Genomic DNA, 18224 nt, shown 5'->3' with positions numbered 1-18224 from the left:
TGCTTTATAGCTACCCTTGATTTCACACACCTGCCTCCATTTCACCTGTGTAGATAAGAGCATCTGAAAGGGCTTGTGCAATAGCACACGCAGGGAACATTGCTTCGTGACCTCGGGGTCTTCAACGGTGCTCTGAAGCGGGAGGCTTTGGGGCCTTGTAATTGGTGTCCTAGCTAGTGTAACTGCAGAAGCTTTTCATATTCATATAAATGTCTAATCTTTTTATGAAAATTGGTCTGGGAACCAGTTTAATTGGCATCCCGATAAGCCCCAGCTGTTTCTGCAAATTGTGTAAATTGCCTGTTTTTATTAACTAACCGTACTTCTCCGGTTAGAAATCCCCTGCTGATTCAACAATCTTTTCTGGCTTCCAGAGCCGGTACGTAATAGTCAAGGTAACCTTCAAACACAGGGAAAAAATAGTGCACGAACAATAAGTGATAAATTCCAATCATTTTCTGAAGTGCAGCACTTCTGAGAATTATTTCGGTGGAGAGCTCTCTGGTCCCTTCAGCAACCGACTCCCTCTTAATCTTTCCCTGACCGACATGCATGCAGTCCCACGGTCTTCTGCTTGACTTTGCAGAGCAGTCTGCCTTGCATGGCTGTAATGCCAGAGCTTGCCTGGAGATGCAAACATTTGCAGTGTAGTGGGGTTCACTTCTTCTGATTCCAGCTGGCCCAGGTGGAGCTCGGTGCATGTCTGTCCTATAAATGCATATAGGATCATAGAAAATAAAGGTTGAAGGGAGCTTAGGAGGTCACATCTAGTCCAACACCTTGCTCAAAGCAGGACCAGACCCAACTCCATCATCCCAGTCAAGGCTTTGTGTAGTCAGGTCTCAGAAACCTCCAAGTATGGAGATGTCACCACCTCTCTGAGTAACCTAGTCCACTGCTTTATTACCCTGCTCGTGAGAAAGTTTTTCCTAACATCCAACCTCAGCTTCCTGTGCTGCAACTGGAGCCCGTTGCTCCTTGTTCTGCCATCCACCATCGCTGAGGACAGCCCAGCTCCATCCTCTTTGCAACCCCGCTACGGGGAGTTGAAGGCTGCTATTCAATCCCCTCTCAGTCTTCTCTTCTGCAGACTGAATAAACCCAGTTCCCTTAGCCTGTCCTCACAAGTCCTGTGCCCCAGCCCCCAAACCATTTAATTGCCCTCCAATCTGTCTATATCTTTTCTGTAGTGGGGGCCCCAAAACTGGACGCAGGACTCCAGATCTATGTATGTGGCTCTGCACTGCTAAGGGGGAAAGTTTCCCTGCCTTTCAGCTCCACAGGGCTGGGGACCATGAGATACAAAGCTGTCTCTTTCTCCTTTCTGGATCCAGGGTTGTGCAGGAGGGCAGTACATTGAAATGGCTAATTTTGGCTTTTTTTCCCACTTGTACTTCTTGTTCGCGGACCTACCCAGCTTTCAGAAATTTCTCAGTTCTCCTTTAGACGCAGGTTTTTAGGACCACACAACAAAACTACCAGCCATCTTCAGTGACTGATCCACAGAGCCTGCTTAAATGTTATGAAACTCTGAATGACTTGCTAGGTCAATGAAATGGCTGCTGTTTGCAGCAAGGTCTCGCGGGCTCATTTATAGGAGCTTCGTCTTTCTAAAATGTTTCTTCTCTGCAGGGCTGTGCTTCCTCCACCGCTTTGCTTGTCTACGGTGTGTCATCAGCATCAGTAGCTGGGGGAGGTTGTGGTTAGGCCGTTTCAGAGAAGCCTGATCCACTAAACATACTTTTGCAGTTTTCCCCTGCCTTATATGTAATTAAGCATAATTGCTTTAAATTCTAACGCCGAGGTCTGTCCCATTTATAGCTAAATGAGTTGTGCCTATTTGGAAAGAATTAGCTATGATCTCTCTCACATGTTTAGATCTGTCCACCTCCAGTCTTCTTACGGTGGCTGTATCATGGTGGCACGGACAAGAAGATTTGAACTGCAGGTAATTAGACTAACATTCACTCTGAATTAAGGAACAGGGAGCAGTTTGGATGGGGAGTAGTCTTGGATTTGCATTTAGCAATCTCATTTTTTAAATAAGGCAGCATGTCACAGTCTTCCTGCAAAATGGCAGCTGGGCGATCATCAGGCCACATCCATTGGATGCTTATCTTGCTGGGATCCTGTGACCCCAGCTGACTTCCTGCCCTTTGGGCAGGGGCTGGACTCGATGATCTTCCGAGGTCCCTTCCAGCCCTGATGTCTATGAATCTATGAATTGCACGGCTAATATTGGGCTGGTCAAGAATTTTCTCTTGGAATCGGTTTCGGAAAATCGAGGTTGTCTACAGACAATGTTTCAATTTGCAGAAACTTTTCAGCTTCCTCTTAGGAAAACTGAAACAAAATATTCTGGAGGCAGTTCAGCATTAAAGTGCAAGGGCTGCAGTGCCTCCTGGGAGGTGCGACTCGAATGCTGCGTGCTCCTGTTCTCTGATACAGGCCCCTCCTGGCTCCCTTTCGGGTATTTCCAAATCCGAACTTTCTGCAACTTTCAGTGCAAGGAACGTCCCTGTTATTTTGACTCTATCACCAGCTGGGAGGAGAACAAACAGCAAAATATCCGCTTTCTGCCCGGGAGGGACATTCTGGTTTTTGCTCAGCTCTAATTTGGCTGTTCTCATGACCCAAGATCCCTCCCGCCGTAAGCAGTCAAAACCAGCTGCAATCCTAGGACTCAAACAAGAGATCTTTTGAATGACATTTGGAGTCACGTTGCTGTGATGACATCATCCCGCTTTGATCCCAGACCTCACCGAGCTCATCGATTCCCGCTCCAGAGCGAGACGGCTGCATCTGAGGTCAAACTCATGGTTTACTGAGTGTCTGAAAACAGCTTTCAACTGCTGTCTGCCCTCTGCTCCCTCAAAGGGCAAATAATAACCCTCTTCAGTGACTGCAGCCATTGCTCAATTGCATAGTTATTTGTGATATGCAGATTACAGGGCAATTATAGTTGAAGGCACTATGATTTTACTAGATAACTTAGTATCAACAGCTTATAAACTGCAGGAAAGCATTGCCCATATGGTAACATTTAGGCTTAACTGGAGCTGCAGTTAACTAAGGAACATTCAAAATACAGAGTAACTACCAGAGAATTACTATGAGAGCCGACATCCCCTGAAAAATAGAGATAGCCGAGTTGTGATTTCTCTGATTACGTTTTACACCTTACTTCAAGAGGTAAAACAGCATTCAAGGGGACTTAGATACACAAACGTGGCCCAACTAAGTCTCTTGAACCGTGTTTTGCAAAACTGGAAGTGCCACAAGTTTGAGTCAGATGATTTCTACCTACCAACGACGGCTAGAGCTCGGGGCTGGAGAGTTGCTTTTGCTCATCGTGGGATCGGGGATCATTGGTTTTTGCTTTACTTATTAAAGGCAGGAATGTCACCGGTTTCAAACCAAACAGCAGAAACGCTCTTCTTCAATTACTTTATGTACATTAAGGAGGAAGCTTAGGCTTCAAAGCATTTGCACAAAATAATAGGCCAGGGTCTGCTACCGAAAGGTAAAGCGCTATATAGAAGAGGATGCTGTCTTTCAGGAGGGTTTGGTGTGTGGTGCTGTTTTACAAGCCAGGAGACAGCTATGGTGAGAGGTGTGAAGGGGGAAGCTGGAAACTTTTAGCCTTTGTGCTGTAGGAGAGGGTAGGTGTTTGAGGCTTAACCAGTGGGGGAAGGAAAGAGGTTTTTGTGTGGATGGATGACTTCTTTTTCTCACTCAGGGTGGGCTCGTCCGTCTTCTCACCATCCAGTTCTGGGAAGGTAAGTTGTAAAGATCTTAAGTCCATCTCAGAGGTGCAGACTATACCCTGTCTCAGCATCCGTGGGGTCATGGGTAAGTCTTCAGGCAAAGTTAGCCTCTGCATCTCCTAAGAGAGAGAGAGAGTGTTAAACTCACAGGTGAACCTGGAGGGAGGGGTGGATCTTGCATCGCAGCAGTTGTTAGTGTGACGGCAGTTGTACGATTTCTCTTTATGCGAGCAGTTTGAGCGTGCGCCCAGACACGCTACAAGGAAGGTCTCTTTCTAAATGACACATGCCAGTCTTTACAGCAACTCCACAGCGCAAAAGCACCGATTAACTCTGCAGGTTTAGGGCATGTCTACCGTACAGAGTGCGATACAGTACAGAGATCCATGAGATACAGTCCGACTGTCGTGTAATACAGCCTGATTTCCCCTACTTCTCCCATAGCAAGACTATGTCCAGCACCCAGCAAGCTCATTTAAAGTTAGCCCAGGTGTATCTACACTACAGCGCGGTCTGCGATGCAGATATATACTCTCATACAAGTCACTTACCCACTTATGCCTCAGCTTTCCCCTTTGAAAACCTTGCAATGATCCCACGTACCTCTTGGGGGTATCGTGTGGATGACTTTGTTAATATTTATGCAGCATTTTTCAAATCAAATGATACACGTGCTCTAAATGCCACTATTATCAATTCATGAGTATATTCAAGATTGTGAGGTGCTGGGGGCACTGTGGTAATGGGAGTAATGTAAGTTGCTAAGACATACTAGATAGATATGATGATTACTGGTATTTGGCTATAGTGCCTGGAAGCTGTAGAGATGCATCGGTGCAACGCTTAGGGCAGGTGCTTTACAAACACAGACCGAGCTGGGCGGGAGAGGAGATAAACTTCAAACGTAAAAAATGATCAAAGGGAACAGGACTTAAAAAAAAGAGGGAATGCTGGCTCTCTTTGAAAGGAGCACAGCCACCTCAAATGGGACTCTGCATTTCACTGTTGTAAAAGCAAGCTTTCATGCAAGCTGGGATAAATGTTTGCATGGTTTTCTTTTAGATGTTCGCTGATATTTTCCTCCCAGGCAGATTTGGCAAACTGAATGGGTTGCATTGAAAACCAGACAGTGATGATCAAAATGTGAAAGCAAATTTGTTCATTTTACTCTTCAAAAAGGAAGCCACTGGCAAGCAATTAGATCAAAAATAGCCTTTTATAATTATTTTGATTTTAATATTCTAAATTGTTGTTCGTAAGGTCAGTCATGTGACTCGGTTGCGAATTATGATTTTTTAAATTGATGCTACCCCTTTAACAGACAGGCGCGTGCATTTGTTCTCTTTTAACTTTAGCCAACTTTAGCCAAGGGGGTCGGACTTGATGATCTACTGAGGTCCCTTCCGACCCTAACATCTATGAATCTATGAACATTTCATGGAGAAAAGACACATTTCTGGAAAAGGCACAAGGAGAACATGAAAGGAATCATAGAAACATACGGCTGGAAAGAGCCTCAGGAGACCACCTAATCCCAGCCCTTCTTCAAGACAGAATCAACTTTCTCCAAACCATCCCAGACAAACATGTAGACACTTCCAATGATGGTGATTTCATGACCTCCAGGTAATCTATTCCAGTGCTGAACCACCCTCATAGTTAGCAAGTTTTTCCTAATATGCAACCTAAACATCCCCCTTTTTTTTAAATCAGTTTAAGACTACTGTTTCTCGTCTTGTTCCTTGACAACACACAAAACAACTGATTCCCCATTTCTCTTTATAACAACCCTTTCTCTATGTGAAGACCGATTACATATGCACTCAGTCTTCTCTTCTCTAGACTAAATCATCCAAATTCTTCCAAACATGCTACGCTGGGTCTTCATAAGATTTTGATTTGGAAAAGTGTATTGGAAACAATGACAGAATGGGCTTCTGCAGCCTGGCAACGTATTGGGGCTTGTTGCATCTAATCGAAAGATATTAGAGAGGAGGATGCTTACCGAGGTTGTGAGGGCTTGGAAAGGCGAACAGATTGTCCCAAATGGGTTGCATTTTTTAGCATTGATAGTGCCAAATATATGTCGACGGGCTTTCCTTCCAGCTATTCTTTTTATCAGTTTATCTTCCACGTAACGGCTGAAAGGATCCTGGCATTGCAAATGAAAGACAAGTTGGATTATGACGGCAGTAATCTCATCATACTGATGTAGAGAGGAGCTCCCTTGTTAGAGGAAGAGAGCTTTGATTATTGTTGGAAACATCTATAGCTACTGTCCCATTTGCAAAGCTGGAAGCACATTGCATGTTAATGGAAGTGAATGACTAATGTTCTGCAAGAGCCTCTTTGAAAGCAATGCTAACCCCAGATAAAGCACGACAACAGGAAACCAAGCTGTATATTACTTTTCAAATGCACCAAAAGATGGTGGCTATTTCCAGGAAAGAAGAACAAACCATTGTGCCTGCGTTGCAGAGTTTACAATGCCAGGTTTGGGTAGACCCTTGCACTCACGCACAACCCCGCTGTCTGCTGTGGGTCTTCACCTGCAGCGAGCTCCTGCTTGGAGGTCACGCTGTGATCCAACAAGGAAAGCCCATGGATGGCATGGAGATAACAGCAGGAGACGAGTTGCTTAGTAGGGAACACAGCATCTCCAAGGGTCCATCAGGCTTATTGTGCGTGCCCACAGTTACTTCTCTCATTGTTCTCAAAAGAAAGGGTCTGAGAGGTGACAATTTCTGCCTGCAAACCTTCTGGCCCATGGTCTTGGAGACCGACCTTTCCTTACATCCAAAGTACAGGTACAAAAGACGGTGGGCACGATCCCTGCATCATCCTGCCTCTGCCTTGGCCTGGACAAAATCAGACCTCCGGGACATCTCCTTGACCCGTTCCATCCCTAGCCACTGTACTGAGAAGACCAACCAGAAAACAGGTTTGAGACTTGTCCGCTGGATAATGCTCCCAGGTCAACCTCCTCCTTACTGAAGACTACTGAGCAGTCTTCAAATATAGTTGCTATAGGACTGGGCTTATTCCATTGCCCACAAATCATTATATGGTAGGAACAACCTCCTGAGAGAAGGAGTGGATTCTTCTACAGGTCTTGAAGTCTTTAGGTCAAGACCAGATGCCTTCCTGCTTTAGTTGTATGCATTATTGGGCTTCATAGAGAAGCAACTGGATGACGTTCTCTGGCCTGTGTTGTGCGGGAGGTCAGATAAGCTGATCTAATACTCACTTCTGGTCTCAGATCTACACATCGGACACATCCAACCCCAGAAAATCAGCATTACACTATGAAATTTACTGTTGGAAAGAATAACTAAGAATGGAGACCCTTGGGGATTACCTTTATTTGCTTTTCCCTGTTAAATACATCTCAGCTTTGCTGCCTCATGCAGAAATAAAAATCACCGGCTATTACTTTTAGAAGTCATCCACTAGCTAGTTTCTAAATGTTGTTCAACAGTCGACTTGTTCTTATATTTGCAATATATAAGATTATAATTGCATAATCCACAAAATAATCTTTTGGGGGTTTTTTGGCTCATGCTGCTTTATCATTTTGTGTGCCTTTTAATTATTCTGAGCTCGCGGTAGATTCTCTTGTCTTAAGCAGCAGGGTTTTGCCTATCAGTCGGACGCGGGAGTGTCAAGGTCATCGATGGAAGAACAATGTTACAGTCTCACCTCGCATTTCCTTTGATCCAAGGTGCTGGTTAATAATTGTGGGGTGGCCAGGCGGCTTTGAACGCCATCCTCCCAAGAGATCTGGCTGCTGGGTGACGGTGATGGACGGAGGTGATCAACTCTTGGTAACTGAGGTTCTGCAGAGAGAGAACAGGGATAAAAAGGGTCCGTTCAAGCCACAGCTGCCTCTGCTGATACTTTCAAATCTCAGCAGAGTTAAAGATCAACTATTGACCCACTGCTAAATGTCGTGTGGCTTAAGAGGAAAACCACATCTATTTATTATATGGATGCATCTTCTCTAGCACTGCCGGGGAGTGACAAACACCGCCAGACCCTCATTTTCCCATTTGCTTTATTGACTTCTGGGACACTGTTATAATTGCCCGAGGTGGGAAATCATTCTCCAGCCTTCGCATGTGTTAATATTGATTCAAGCCACTTATCAAACTGACTGGAAAAAGAAACGACCGTTTGCGGTGCACCTTTAGTCAAATTCAGTCTGGCGAATTCAAAGATTGGAATTAGTCCTTTTAGTTTTTTTAAATCCCAGCTGAATGAATCTCTTCATTATCTCACAATCCCAGAGGAATACTCTTTGTATTTATTTGAACCAAGCAACATTTAAAAGCATCCCTGGGCATTGTACAAGGGAATGATTTGCTTCTGCCGCCTGGCTGCTTTATGGGAGCCCAGTCACGAAAGGCGCTGAGTTCCCACCCCCGGGAGCGGTGTGTGCTCAGCATCTTACACAACCGATATTAAAGTCTAGTCTACACCTGGGGTCAGCAACCCTCTAGGCACAGGGGGCTGAAATAACTCAGTCCCCTGCTACTGACTTCCCCTGCAGCTGAACTGCTGCCCCCATGAACGGGCCAGATGAAATTGTTGGGTGGGCAGGATCTGGCCCGTGGGCTGTAGGTTGCTGCCCCTGGTCTGTGTTATAAAGTTTTACTGACATAGCCGTGTTGGCTGGGAGCGTGGCAGGATCGCACTCCTTCGCTGTCGTGGCTAAGCTGGCAAAACACGCTGGCGTGGATGCAGCCATGCCAAGAGAGGAGGGATTTTGGTGGTTGAATGACTGCAATGCAGAACTTAGGTGCCGCAAGGATCCTTCTGAGTCGATATCAAACCGATCGCCCCACCGTGGACTGGGATAACCCTATGCTGATCATAATAGGGGCCCTGAGCTCAGCCAGTCGCTCTCTCACCCCTGACGCTGCAGTGCCAGCTGGGTGTTGCACCTTGTCTTGTGCCCTGCCCGTAGCAGCTGCCATGTGTTGTTTGCTGTTAAAACAGGGGCCGCATTTCAACCCCGAAGAGGCCGGGCGTCAGTCACGGCTAAAGTTTAGCTGTGCACAGTATGCCTTTCAAGTTGTGGAAGGGGCTTTTTGAGACGTTGTTAAGACCAAAAAGAGATGCTTCCCTGAATTTTAAAAATTTCAGCTTGGACATTTTATCTTTGATTGAAGTTTAAAAATTTCAGCTTGGACATTTTATCTTTGATTGAAGTTTAAAACCGCCCTGCCCCCGAACCTGAAACAGGCTTCAGCCAGAAGAGGAGAACTAGCAAGAATATTTTCAAGTCATTGTATTTTAATCAAAACTGCAACTTTTCATGAAGATATATTGATTTCAGTAAAGTTTTTGACAGGAAAGTCTCTGAGGTCCAGGTCTCCAGTTGCTTTTGACCAGAGACAGAGAGAGAGAGAGAGGGAATCAAACCCAACCTTTCTGAGCTGAAAATGGACATTTTGGCAATTCCATTGCCCCCAAATCCTCAAAAGGTTTTATTTTTATTTTAAAACAGAAGGGAAAAAAAAATCTCAGAGCCTCAACCTTGAAACCTGTCTTGAAAAGGAATAGTTCATTCCCCAGCCAGCTCCACCGAGAAGCACAAAGTCAAACTGATTGAAAGCCCAAGCAAAGGTCGCACTGGCCTGAATTTGTTCACACCGAGCAGAGATTATAAATGGCAGATGCTCGGAGGAGCAGACACGGACTCAAGCCTACAGATCCTGACTTGAACCTCCAAGGTTTTCATTTTCAGGATCCTGTAACAGGAAAAGGACTGGAGAGATGAAATTTGGACTCAAACCTGAACGGTCTTAAGTTCACGAGGGGCTTGGTGTTTGTGCGGGTGGAAGGAGGTGGGGGGGAATCATACAATCATAGAAAATGAGGGTGGGAAGGGATCTCAGGAGGTCACATCCAGTCCAACCTCCTGCTCCAAGCAGGACCAGCCCCAACTCCATCATCCCAGACAGGGCTTTATCTACCTGGGTCTTCAAAACCTCCAAGGCTGCAGCTACCACCACCTCTCTGGGTCACCTGCTCCAGTGGGAAAATTCTTCCTAATATCCAACCTAAACCTCCCTTGCTGCAGCTTGAGCCCATTGCTCCTTGTCCTGTATCTGCCCCCACTGAGAACAGCCCAGCTCCATCCTCTTTGCAACCCCCCTGCAGGGAGCTGAAGGCTGCTATCAAATCCCTACTCAGTCTTCTTTTCTGCATACCAAGCCCAGTTCCCTCTGCCTCTCCTTGTAAGTCCTGTCCCCCAGCCCCACAACCATTTTTGTTGCCCTCTGCTGAACTCTCTCCAATTTGCCCACATCCTTTCTGTCGTGGGGGGCCAAACCTGAACACAGGACTCCAGATGTGGCCTCCCCGGTGCTGAATAGAGGGGAAGAATCACTTCCCTTGATCTGCTGGCAATGCTCCTACCAATGCAGCCCAGGATGCTGTTAGCCTCCTTGGCACCAAGGGCACATTGCTGGCTCCTATTTAACTTACCGTCCTCTGTAACCCCCAGGTCCTTTTCTGCAGAGCTGCAGCCCAGCCCGTACTGGTGCATGTGCATGACTAAGCCAGGCATAGAATAGCAACTAGGCTCAGCTGTTAGAAACACATTGGCCTTTCAAATGACCACTTCTGGGCATCCTGTGGCATCCAGACAGACCGCCACTAATCCACAATTTGTCCAGGGGGCAGGGACCCAGAGGACAAGTCTTCTCTCCTCACCCTGTTCCTTGACTGCCTTACCACCGCTGATCCCCTGACCTTGCCTTATGCCACCTTAGGGCCTGCTCCTTTTATTATGAGCTTATCTCACTGGGTAGGTAGGTGGGACCCCGTTCAGAGATCTCCCCTTCCCCTGCCCAGCTCCATGCTCTCTGCTTAAACCCTCCATACAGCCCTCGTCCCTTGTGAGCTACAACTCGGTCATTCCTGGCTTGCGTCGGGGTTGGATGGGAATGCAAGCCCTCTCACCACTGTGCTAGACTGCAATTGCTTTTCATATTAATTCCTAAACTCAAGGCCAGGGCTACCGCCTCCTAATCTCATTGGGAACTTTTCCATTTCAGGGGATCAGAGGAATATTGTGAGCAACTCCAGGGCCTGAGAAAAGCAAAGGGAACAAGGAGCCCATGGAAGTCAAAGGAGGGTCATATAGAAAAAGTTTTCTAGCCAGGGCTCCTGTGCAGCTAGGGGAGCTGTCATCTTTGCTTCTGCTCCCTACCTTTATCCTGCTAGAAAAAGCAGCTAGATGACTTCAGAGGAGGCCCGCACTGGTAAGAGATCATTCAGACCCTGGTGCATGCGAAATGCTGGCAGCCTCTGATCTCCCAGACAACGCTTTTGAAGGTGGGATTTCAAAAGAGACAATTATACGTCCGTGCCTGTTTGAGCAAAGGAATTAAATATTTTCCCATTTTGTTTCTCATTGAATAATACCTCTGAGTTTTAAACAATACTCCAGGCAGGGTAAAGAGACATTCTTCAGTCTCTCTGGGATCCAGTGCTGTCTAGACTTCATAATGCAACCGTGCATACCGCCCTTCCTTGAACTCCTGCCACTGCTTTTCTCAATGTTTCCTATAAATGGAAACTGAGAAGGCTTTACTTTGCCAAAGCCTCAATCACACTAATGAGGCCTCGGTTCCTGTAGCATTTGGCAATTTGTCCTGCTTAACCAATGAGTTTGCAGCAGGTGGTAGCAAAGTTCATTTCCGAGCCCACATCCATCTGACAAAAATCAGGCCTCCCTTCAGGTTTGCAGAGAGCGGCTTGGCCTGAGGACATTCCTGGAGGAAACGCTTCGTAATTATTAGGCTACCGAGGCCATCTTTCGAGTGGTGTAATACTGTCAGGCCAGTCATGTGCATCGAACTAAGGTTGTGGCCTTCCTAAATAATCTTAACCCTGTCACCCACGTCGTATCCTCCGATGCCTGTATTTTGAGGGAACTTTGGCTCTTGAGGGAGTTCAGATTTCCCATTGCACCGAGGCACTTTTCTTCCTCATTTTTGGGTTGCACAGCTCATTAATTGGTATCTGCTAAGTCTGCAAAGGATGGCACTTGGCATCCCTTGATTTGAAGTCTGTCTTAAGCAAAGAGGGTCTGCGGTGAGAGGGTTTAAATAGCATCTGCCTGAGCTGATGAGGAGTAATTAATTCTGTAGGATCTCGACTCTTCCCAGGACATTTACCTTTTTTCTTCCCACCTGACCTAGTTCTATACATTGCTGCTGATTTAAGCATTTCCTAATCATCGGGCTTTGCCCCGGGTTGTTTCTGATGCATCCATCCCCTGTTGACCTGAGCAAATGCTCCCGGGAGAATATCCTGGCTGTTTTTGGCTGGAGGGACTGGCAGGCTCCTCCAGGGTCAAGTCCATATCCTCCCCTCAGTCTAGTCTAGGTATTTGCAAGTAGCATTTCACAGCTATGAACATATTTGTCTTCCTGCAGTCCTCTTGTAGGGTAGGAAATTATCAGCCCCATTTTTTATGAATGGGGACATAAGGCGCTGGGTTAGAGTGACCCGCTCAGCACGATCGTGGGAGGACGCAGCTGGGTGGCAAAATGCACTGACGTCTTTTGAGTCTCAGTCCAACATCCTGAATGTGAGACCTGCCTCCCCACTCGTGACAGGCTTGCAGGGGGCCATACCAAAAAACCAGCACTAATCTAGCTCACGTGGCAGATTGTGGAGTAAAACCCTATGCCGGGGAGTGGTCAGCTCTTACCATACGCATAGTTTAAACAGCTTAAAACTTTAAAAGTGACCAGTGATTTTAAGTTCTTCTATTTTGGGTGCTCACCTTGCCACCCTTTAAAGGGACCTGGCTTCCAGAGGGAAAAAGCAGACACGGACTCAAGCCTACAGATCCTGACTTGAACCTCCAAGGTTTTCATTTTCAGGATCCTGTAACAGGAAAAGGACTGGAGAGATGAAATTTGGACTCAAACCTGAACGGTCTTAAGTTCACGAGGGGCTTGGTGTTTGTGCGGATGGAAGGAGGTGGGGGGGAATCATACAATCATAGAAAATGAGGGTGGGAAGGGATCTCAGGAGGTCACATCCAGTCCAACCTCCTGCTCCAAGCAGGACCAGCCCCAACTCCATCATCCCAGACAGGGCTTTATCTACCTGGGTCTTCAAAACCTCCAAGGCTGCAGCTACCGGGATGACTGTATCAACAGTGAAGCAACCAGAATCACTCCTCGGTTCAGGAACTTGAAGCTTCGACATTCACCGCTTAACACACAGAAAAACCACTTGAGCGGGAACGATTGCAACCCGTGTTTTATCACAGCAGAGCTGGTTCCAGCCTGGCACTAAATGCAGCACATTGGCTGGGATTTGATAGGCAGGAAAAAGCAAAGACATCATGGAAAGTCTGCAGGGGTCCAAGCCACCGTCTGACGTGGTTTTCTACCTTCCATGAATGCGTCCTTTCCGCTCCTGCTTGACCTTTGCTTCTGAAAGCTGTCGTTCCGCCTGGCACATTTTGTATCATGGGTACAGTTGGTGTTTGACTTTAAATAAACCATTATGCAGGGGGAATGGACTAGGCAAATATTTTCCTGGCCTGAGCGCCACCTAAAAGAAAGGCTGCAGAAACACATGCTGAACAGAAATACGGGGACAATCCCTGCATTGCAAAGCAGCTTCCACCTACGGATATGAAGCTGTCACGTGTTCACTAATGCAGGTGCCCAGCACCCCCTGGAGCAAGTTTGGCACTCGAAGCGAAACCACAAACAATGCACCTACATCCCTGTGCTCTCAGAGAGGGATGACCCAAGACACGGCCTCACGTGAGCCCAACCTCTGCTACACTGGAGTCACAGGTCTTGAAAGTGAGGGCTGGGGAATGTCCTGAGAGCAACTTCATTGCTACATCCCTAGGTTTGGGTTTGCAAGCAGGGTGCGTACCATAGCTGAGGGGTTTGCAAGCAGGGTGCGTACAATCCCTAGCTGAGAGCACTGGGGAAATGATGCAGGTATAACCAAAGAGAAGTGCGATGAAGAGCAAATCCAAGAGAGAAAAAAGAAGAAGGAGATAGACCTAGGAAAAGTCTATCTCCGCAGCTCCTGGTCTGATTGCTCCATAATCCCTCCGTGCCTAAGGGTTTAATCCAAATGTACTGAAATCAATGGAAAGGGCCCCATTGATGGTACCAGCTCTGCCTGCAGCCCTAATCCCCTCCTGTTCGCCGCCTCTCTTGGATTTCGTTGTGGAAACACATCCAGCTCTGAAGGGCCGCAGCCCATCGTAAACTCTTCACAGCCATGAAATGACAAACTTCTGCATCCTCCCAGACTCTAGGAATAGGTTTTATTGCTTGACAGGAAAGCCTGATCTTTGTTCTTCCAAAAAAAGCATTGCGGGTACAGTGCTGATGTGGGTTTACGCAAACACGGTTGCGAGGGCAGTGCTGTGGTCGTCAGCCCACGAGCGTTTGGGAACAAGGCACTCCTCACTTGGACGGGAACATGCAGGAAATCTGCCTTTGGGCTCAACACACGCACCACTCGCGCCTTGAATCTCTGAGGCCTGCGCCCAGCCTGCAGCTCCAGCTGGACACAGCCTGCAGCTGGCTGTCTGATTTCTGCAAGGCTGTTTCATTTCATAGCCGCAGGGTTTGTGAGTGCCGTGCTAGATACAAGCTACTTTTGGTAAGGCAAGGGCCCAACTCATAGCCTTTCCAGACTGCATCATCATTACCCAGTCATCTGATTACCCTGCTTTGGCTAATATACCTAAAACTTTGGAGAAAGGCAAAGTTAACTATTTAGAACTTAATTTTCCAAAGCATGTTTACACTCGCCTAAGTGTAGGCATGTCCTTAAGTCTGTCTCCATCCAACAAAGTACTTAATTAGGTCATTACCTGCATACCATTGACTTCAATAGGATTTAACCACATGCTTAAGTGCTTTTGAGAAGAGGACTCTTAAGGCATCTGGCCAATTGTGTAAAACTGTACACAGAGGTACGTGTGGCATTACCTCCCTGGGCCCTGGGACTAGGAGCTGGAACTCCAAAGCAGAAGATGCAGCTACCCTGCTCTGATAACACAAATGGCAATAGCGGTAATCGGATTATTGAGATTCTTTAAAAAGACACCCACAGTATTTGACTCGTTGCTAGAGAAACAAAGACTTTCACAGTGAATACATTTCCACACATCTGAAAAGATTTTCCATTGTGGGAGTTTGCTCAGTTTTTTGTATACCTGGAGTCGCTGTGCACGCTCTGGCTCTGGCTCACTCTCTCCTTTTTGCTGTTGTAGTCTTTAATATGGAAGTGAATTTTCCTTTGTGGGTACCCAACAGCATCTCAGCATTGGCACCACACATCTGGGAATGTTTTATTCATTCTTATGTATCACGATTATGAATGTGCCTCTGTTTATGGCACACCCTTGTGATTTATACCAAATCCATATTTCTGGGGCCCACATTTCACAAAATGAACTGAAGCCTCATTTTTGCAGCTGTGCATTCCTCAAGTGAAAAGGGCAGTCCGGTCCCAGTCTGTTTCTTAGCAATAAGTCAAGGCTATGCAATCTATGGAAAAGCTTGGCAGCTGTGTAAAACTATCTGACTGTTAGAACAATCTGTTGCTAACAGGCTTTGGGTCCTGTCCTGACTTGGGTAACTCTCCTCCCACCCCAGATTTCAACTGTTTGCCCACTGGATTCATTGGGAATTTTGACTGTGTAAAGATATCGAGATTGCAGTCCTAGGAGCTATAAAATACACCCCTGACTCTGAAAATTATTATTATCACTATTATTTTTTTACCCAGCTATTGCAGAACATTGAAATCATTTTGAAGCAGAAGAAAATAAGCAGTAGACTGGGATTTGGATGAAGTAATGAATTTAGCTCTTTGCAATCTAAGCTATGTATAAATTTCTTCTTGGAATTTAATTAAATACTTTGCTATACATCTTTCATCACACTTTTATGAAGCCTGATGACAAATAATGAGTCACTCTATTCTATAATTACATAAATGTTAACTTATTTTAATGGCTAGAAATGATCCACCCATCCAGAGCTCAATCCTGTACCTCATTATTTGGGCTGCAGTAGCCAGACAGAGCAGCCAAAACCTGACCCTGAGGGTTGGTTACCTGGGAAGCCCCAGGGTGTAGGGCAGCGTATTGCAAAACGAAGGCCGTGCCGCAATAGCCAGGGGCTGGGCTGGGGACGATGCATTCACCTGGCCTTGCGGGCAGGATTGCACATCTGGTTAAGTTCTCCTCAAGGAGGGAGGCTGAGTTTTCAGCGCTGGCATGAAGAGAAAGATGGCACAGTTGCATGGTGGGGCAAGGCCAGCTGTGAGCACACAACACGCTTGCTGATCCTGATGGTTGCAACAGGCTCACACATCCAGTGCAGATGAGTGTAAGTAAGAGCAGCCTTCAGCATACCCTAATTTTGACTGGGGCTATTCTAGCCTGTAGCTGCCCCCACCCCAGTACCAGGGCAGTCATTGCCTGCACCGACTGCATGGAGTTAGGTCTCACTGTCCAACCAGAAGGGCTGGTGCTAAGTCCTAAATCTTGAGGACATACTTTACGTCCTGAGGTTGGGCCCCCTGTGCATCCTTACCCTGCAGTTGTGCTCTCAGATCCACCTTGCAGGCAGTAGTGCTTTGCCCACTGCTCTTCTGCAGGTTTCCCTTTTCCCCGGTGTCCCCCTCCATGTTTTTGGCAGGGTCCTTGGAGCTGAAAAGCACCTGCGGCTCAGTCGGAGTTGTCCTTTTCCTTAGTTCTTTTTTCTCCTCCCAAGGGCCCCTGAAAAGAAAGTTTGAATAAAAAAGGTGCCATTGCTAGAGTCAGGAACATTCCTCTTATGATGAACAAACCCAGTCACGTTTAGCAAGATTGGCATATACATTGCACCCCCATTGAAGTCATTCAGAAGCGGGGCTGGCAGGGACCTCCAGAGGTCATCTAGTCCAACCCGCCTGAGACAGGATCACCCCTCTCCAAACCATCCTAGATAAATCCATAATTTAAACCCTTCATAAAGCTACCATTAACCCTGACACGACACAAGACAGAACACCCTGACCTGCCACAGGTAAAGCACAGCAGCCACGTCCTGCTTCTCTCAAAGGTTAACACGTGCTCAAGAGATCCCAAGTAGAGGTCACGCATCCCGCTAGTGAGACAAAAATGTGGCTGGTGCAAGGTCAGAAGCTTTTAAAGAAGTGGTGGATGTGTCATTTATTATTTCATATAGTAATAAGATATCTGGCTGTGTTAGCAACTCCAAGGGGGAGAGGTATCCATAAATAGAGGGCTATGTAAAAGGAAGGAATGCATTAACATTTTTGGCAATATTATTACAAGTCATTTCACACTGAAAAGTCCACTTGTCATGAAATGGCTCATTTTGCATCAGCACTTCTTCATACGACAATTGATTTTCCTTCGAATGAAATTTCCAGTACCAAAGCCAAAGGGTGCGCATGCAAATACTAACATTAATTTGTGCAAAAATCAATGCCATTTTAACCTTTTTTTTTTGTACTCCAAGCTGGCCACTTCCATTAAATCAAACCTAAATAGGAAAATCTCTAAGACTGCACATCTCGCTGCAAATATCCGACATGCCTATAATTAGAAGTGTGGCCAAAATAGTAACATTAGACGAGGAGAAATTTGACAATGTCAACTACAGAAAAGGTTAAAACCATTAGAGAAGACAGCCTCAGCTCTATACTGAATGGGATGTATTGGTTCCTTTTTATGGGCAGTAATTAGGACATGTTAGCTGTGAGCATGATGGGGAGGGACAAATAGCAGAACTTGAGTTGCTGGGTCTCGTTTTGATCGCACGCTGCTTGACACTGGATTTTAACAGTGTTACTCCTGGGTCACACCAGAAGTTGGGCAGGGCCCTCTCTAAACACCTTATTTTAGGACTACATATACTATGGAGATGATCCACCTGCAGTCCCTGAAGCCCCAAACCCCAGCGAATGTCCGAAAGAAGTGGCACCGTCGGGTTAGCAGGAAATTCAATGGGAGTGGAACAAGAGCCACACGCGGGAGTTTCTTCTGTCAAGACAACCGCTATTTCTTCCCAGGATAATCTTTGTGTGAAATAACCTTCAAGCTACATTGTTCCATCTATTTAGCCTCTACTTATGTCCAAAGACATTCACAGGGATTATACATAATAAATAAAATAGATGTGGTTACTGTTCGGTCCACTCATTTCTCTCCCGAAAAGGAAATACCAGGAACTAAGCATAACTAAATGCACCACCAGAAATGTAAGCAGACTGGACTCCAGCGAAGGTCACCGAGTTGATCCAGGGCTGTCAGCAGCCAGTTCAGCTCTGCGAGTCCCAAGCGCTGCGACAGGATGAGATATTCCCAAAACCCTTGGAAGAATTCAGGTTCTCCATCCAACAGTCATATGCAACAGGGTAAATTACTGGGCC

General features: G+C 46.4%; 1 protein-coding gene across 2 annotated transcripts in view; it reads right to left on the bottom strand.

The window, feature by feature from the left end:
• Positions 1–3433: 3433 nt before the first annotated feature.
• LOC102570190 (WD repeat-containing protein on Y chromosome) overlaps positions 3434–18224 on the bottom strand; it is a 44118-nt gene continuing 29327 nt past the window's right edge. For both annotated transcript variants that reach the window (XM_019494378.2, XM_019494377.2), the window contains exons 17-20: positions 16379–16563; positions 7467–7603; positions 5773–5919; positions 3434–3886 (exon numbers count right to left, since the gene is read on the bottom strand). In XM_019494378.2, the coding sequence (XP_019349923.2) occupies positions 3602–3886; positions 5773–5919; positions 7467–7603; positions 16379–16563 (754 nt within the window). In that variant the 3' untranslated portion in view covers positions 3434–3601. The remainder of the gene's footprint in view (positions 3887–5772; positions 5920–7466; positions 7604–16378; positions 16564–18224) is intronic.

Source organism: Alligator mississippiensis, chromosome 8 (genome assembly GCF_030867095.1).
Source record: "Alligator mississippiensis isolate rAllMis1 chromosome 8, rAllMis1, whole genome shotgun sequence".
In the NCBI taxonomy this organism is placed as follows: domain Eukaryota; kingdom Metazoa; phylum Chordata; order Crocodylia; family Alligatoridae; genus Alligator; species Alligator mississippiensis.
This window is presented reverse-complemented; position numbering and strand designations above follow the sequence as displayed.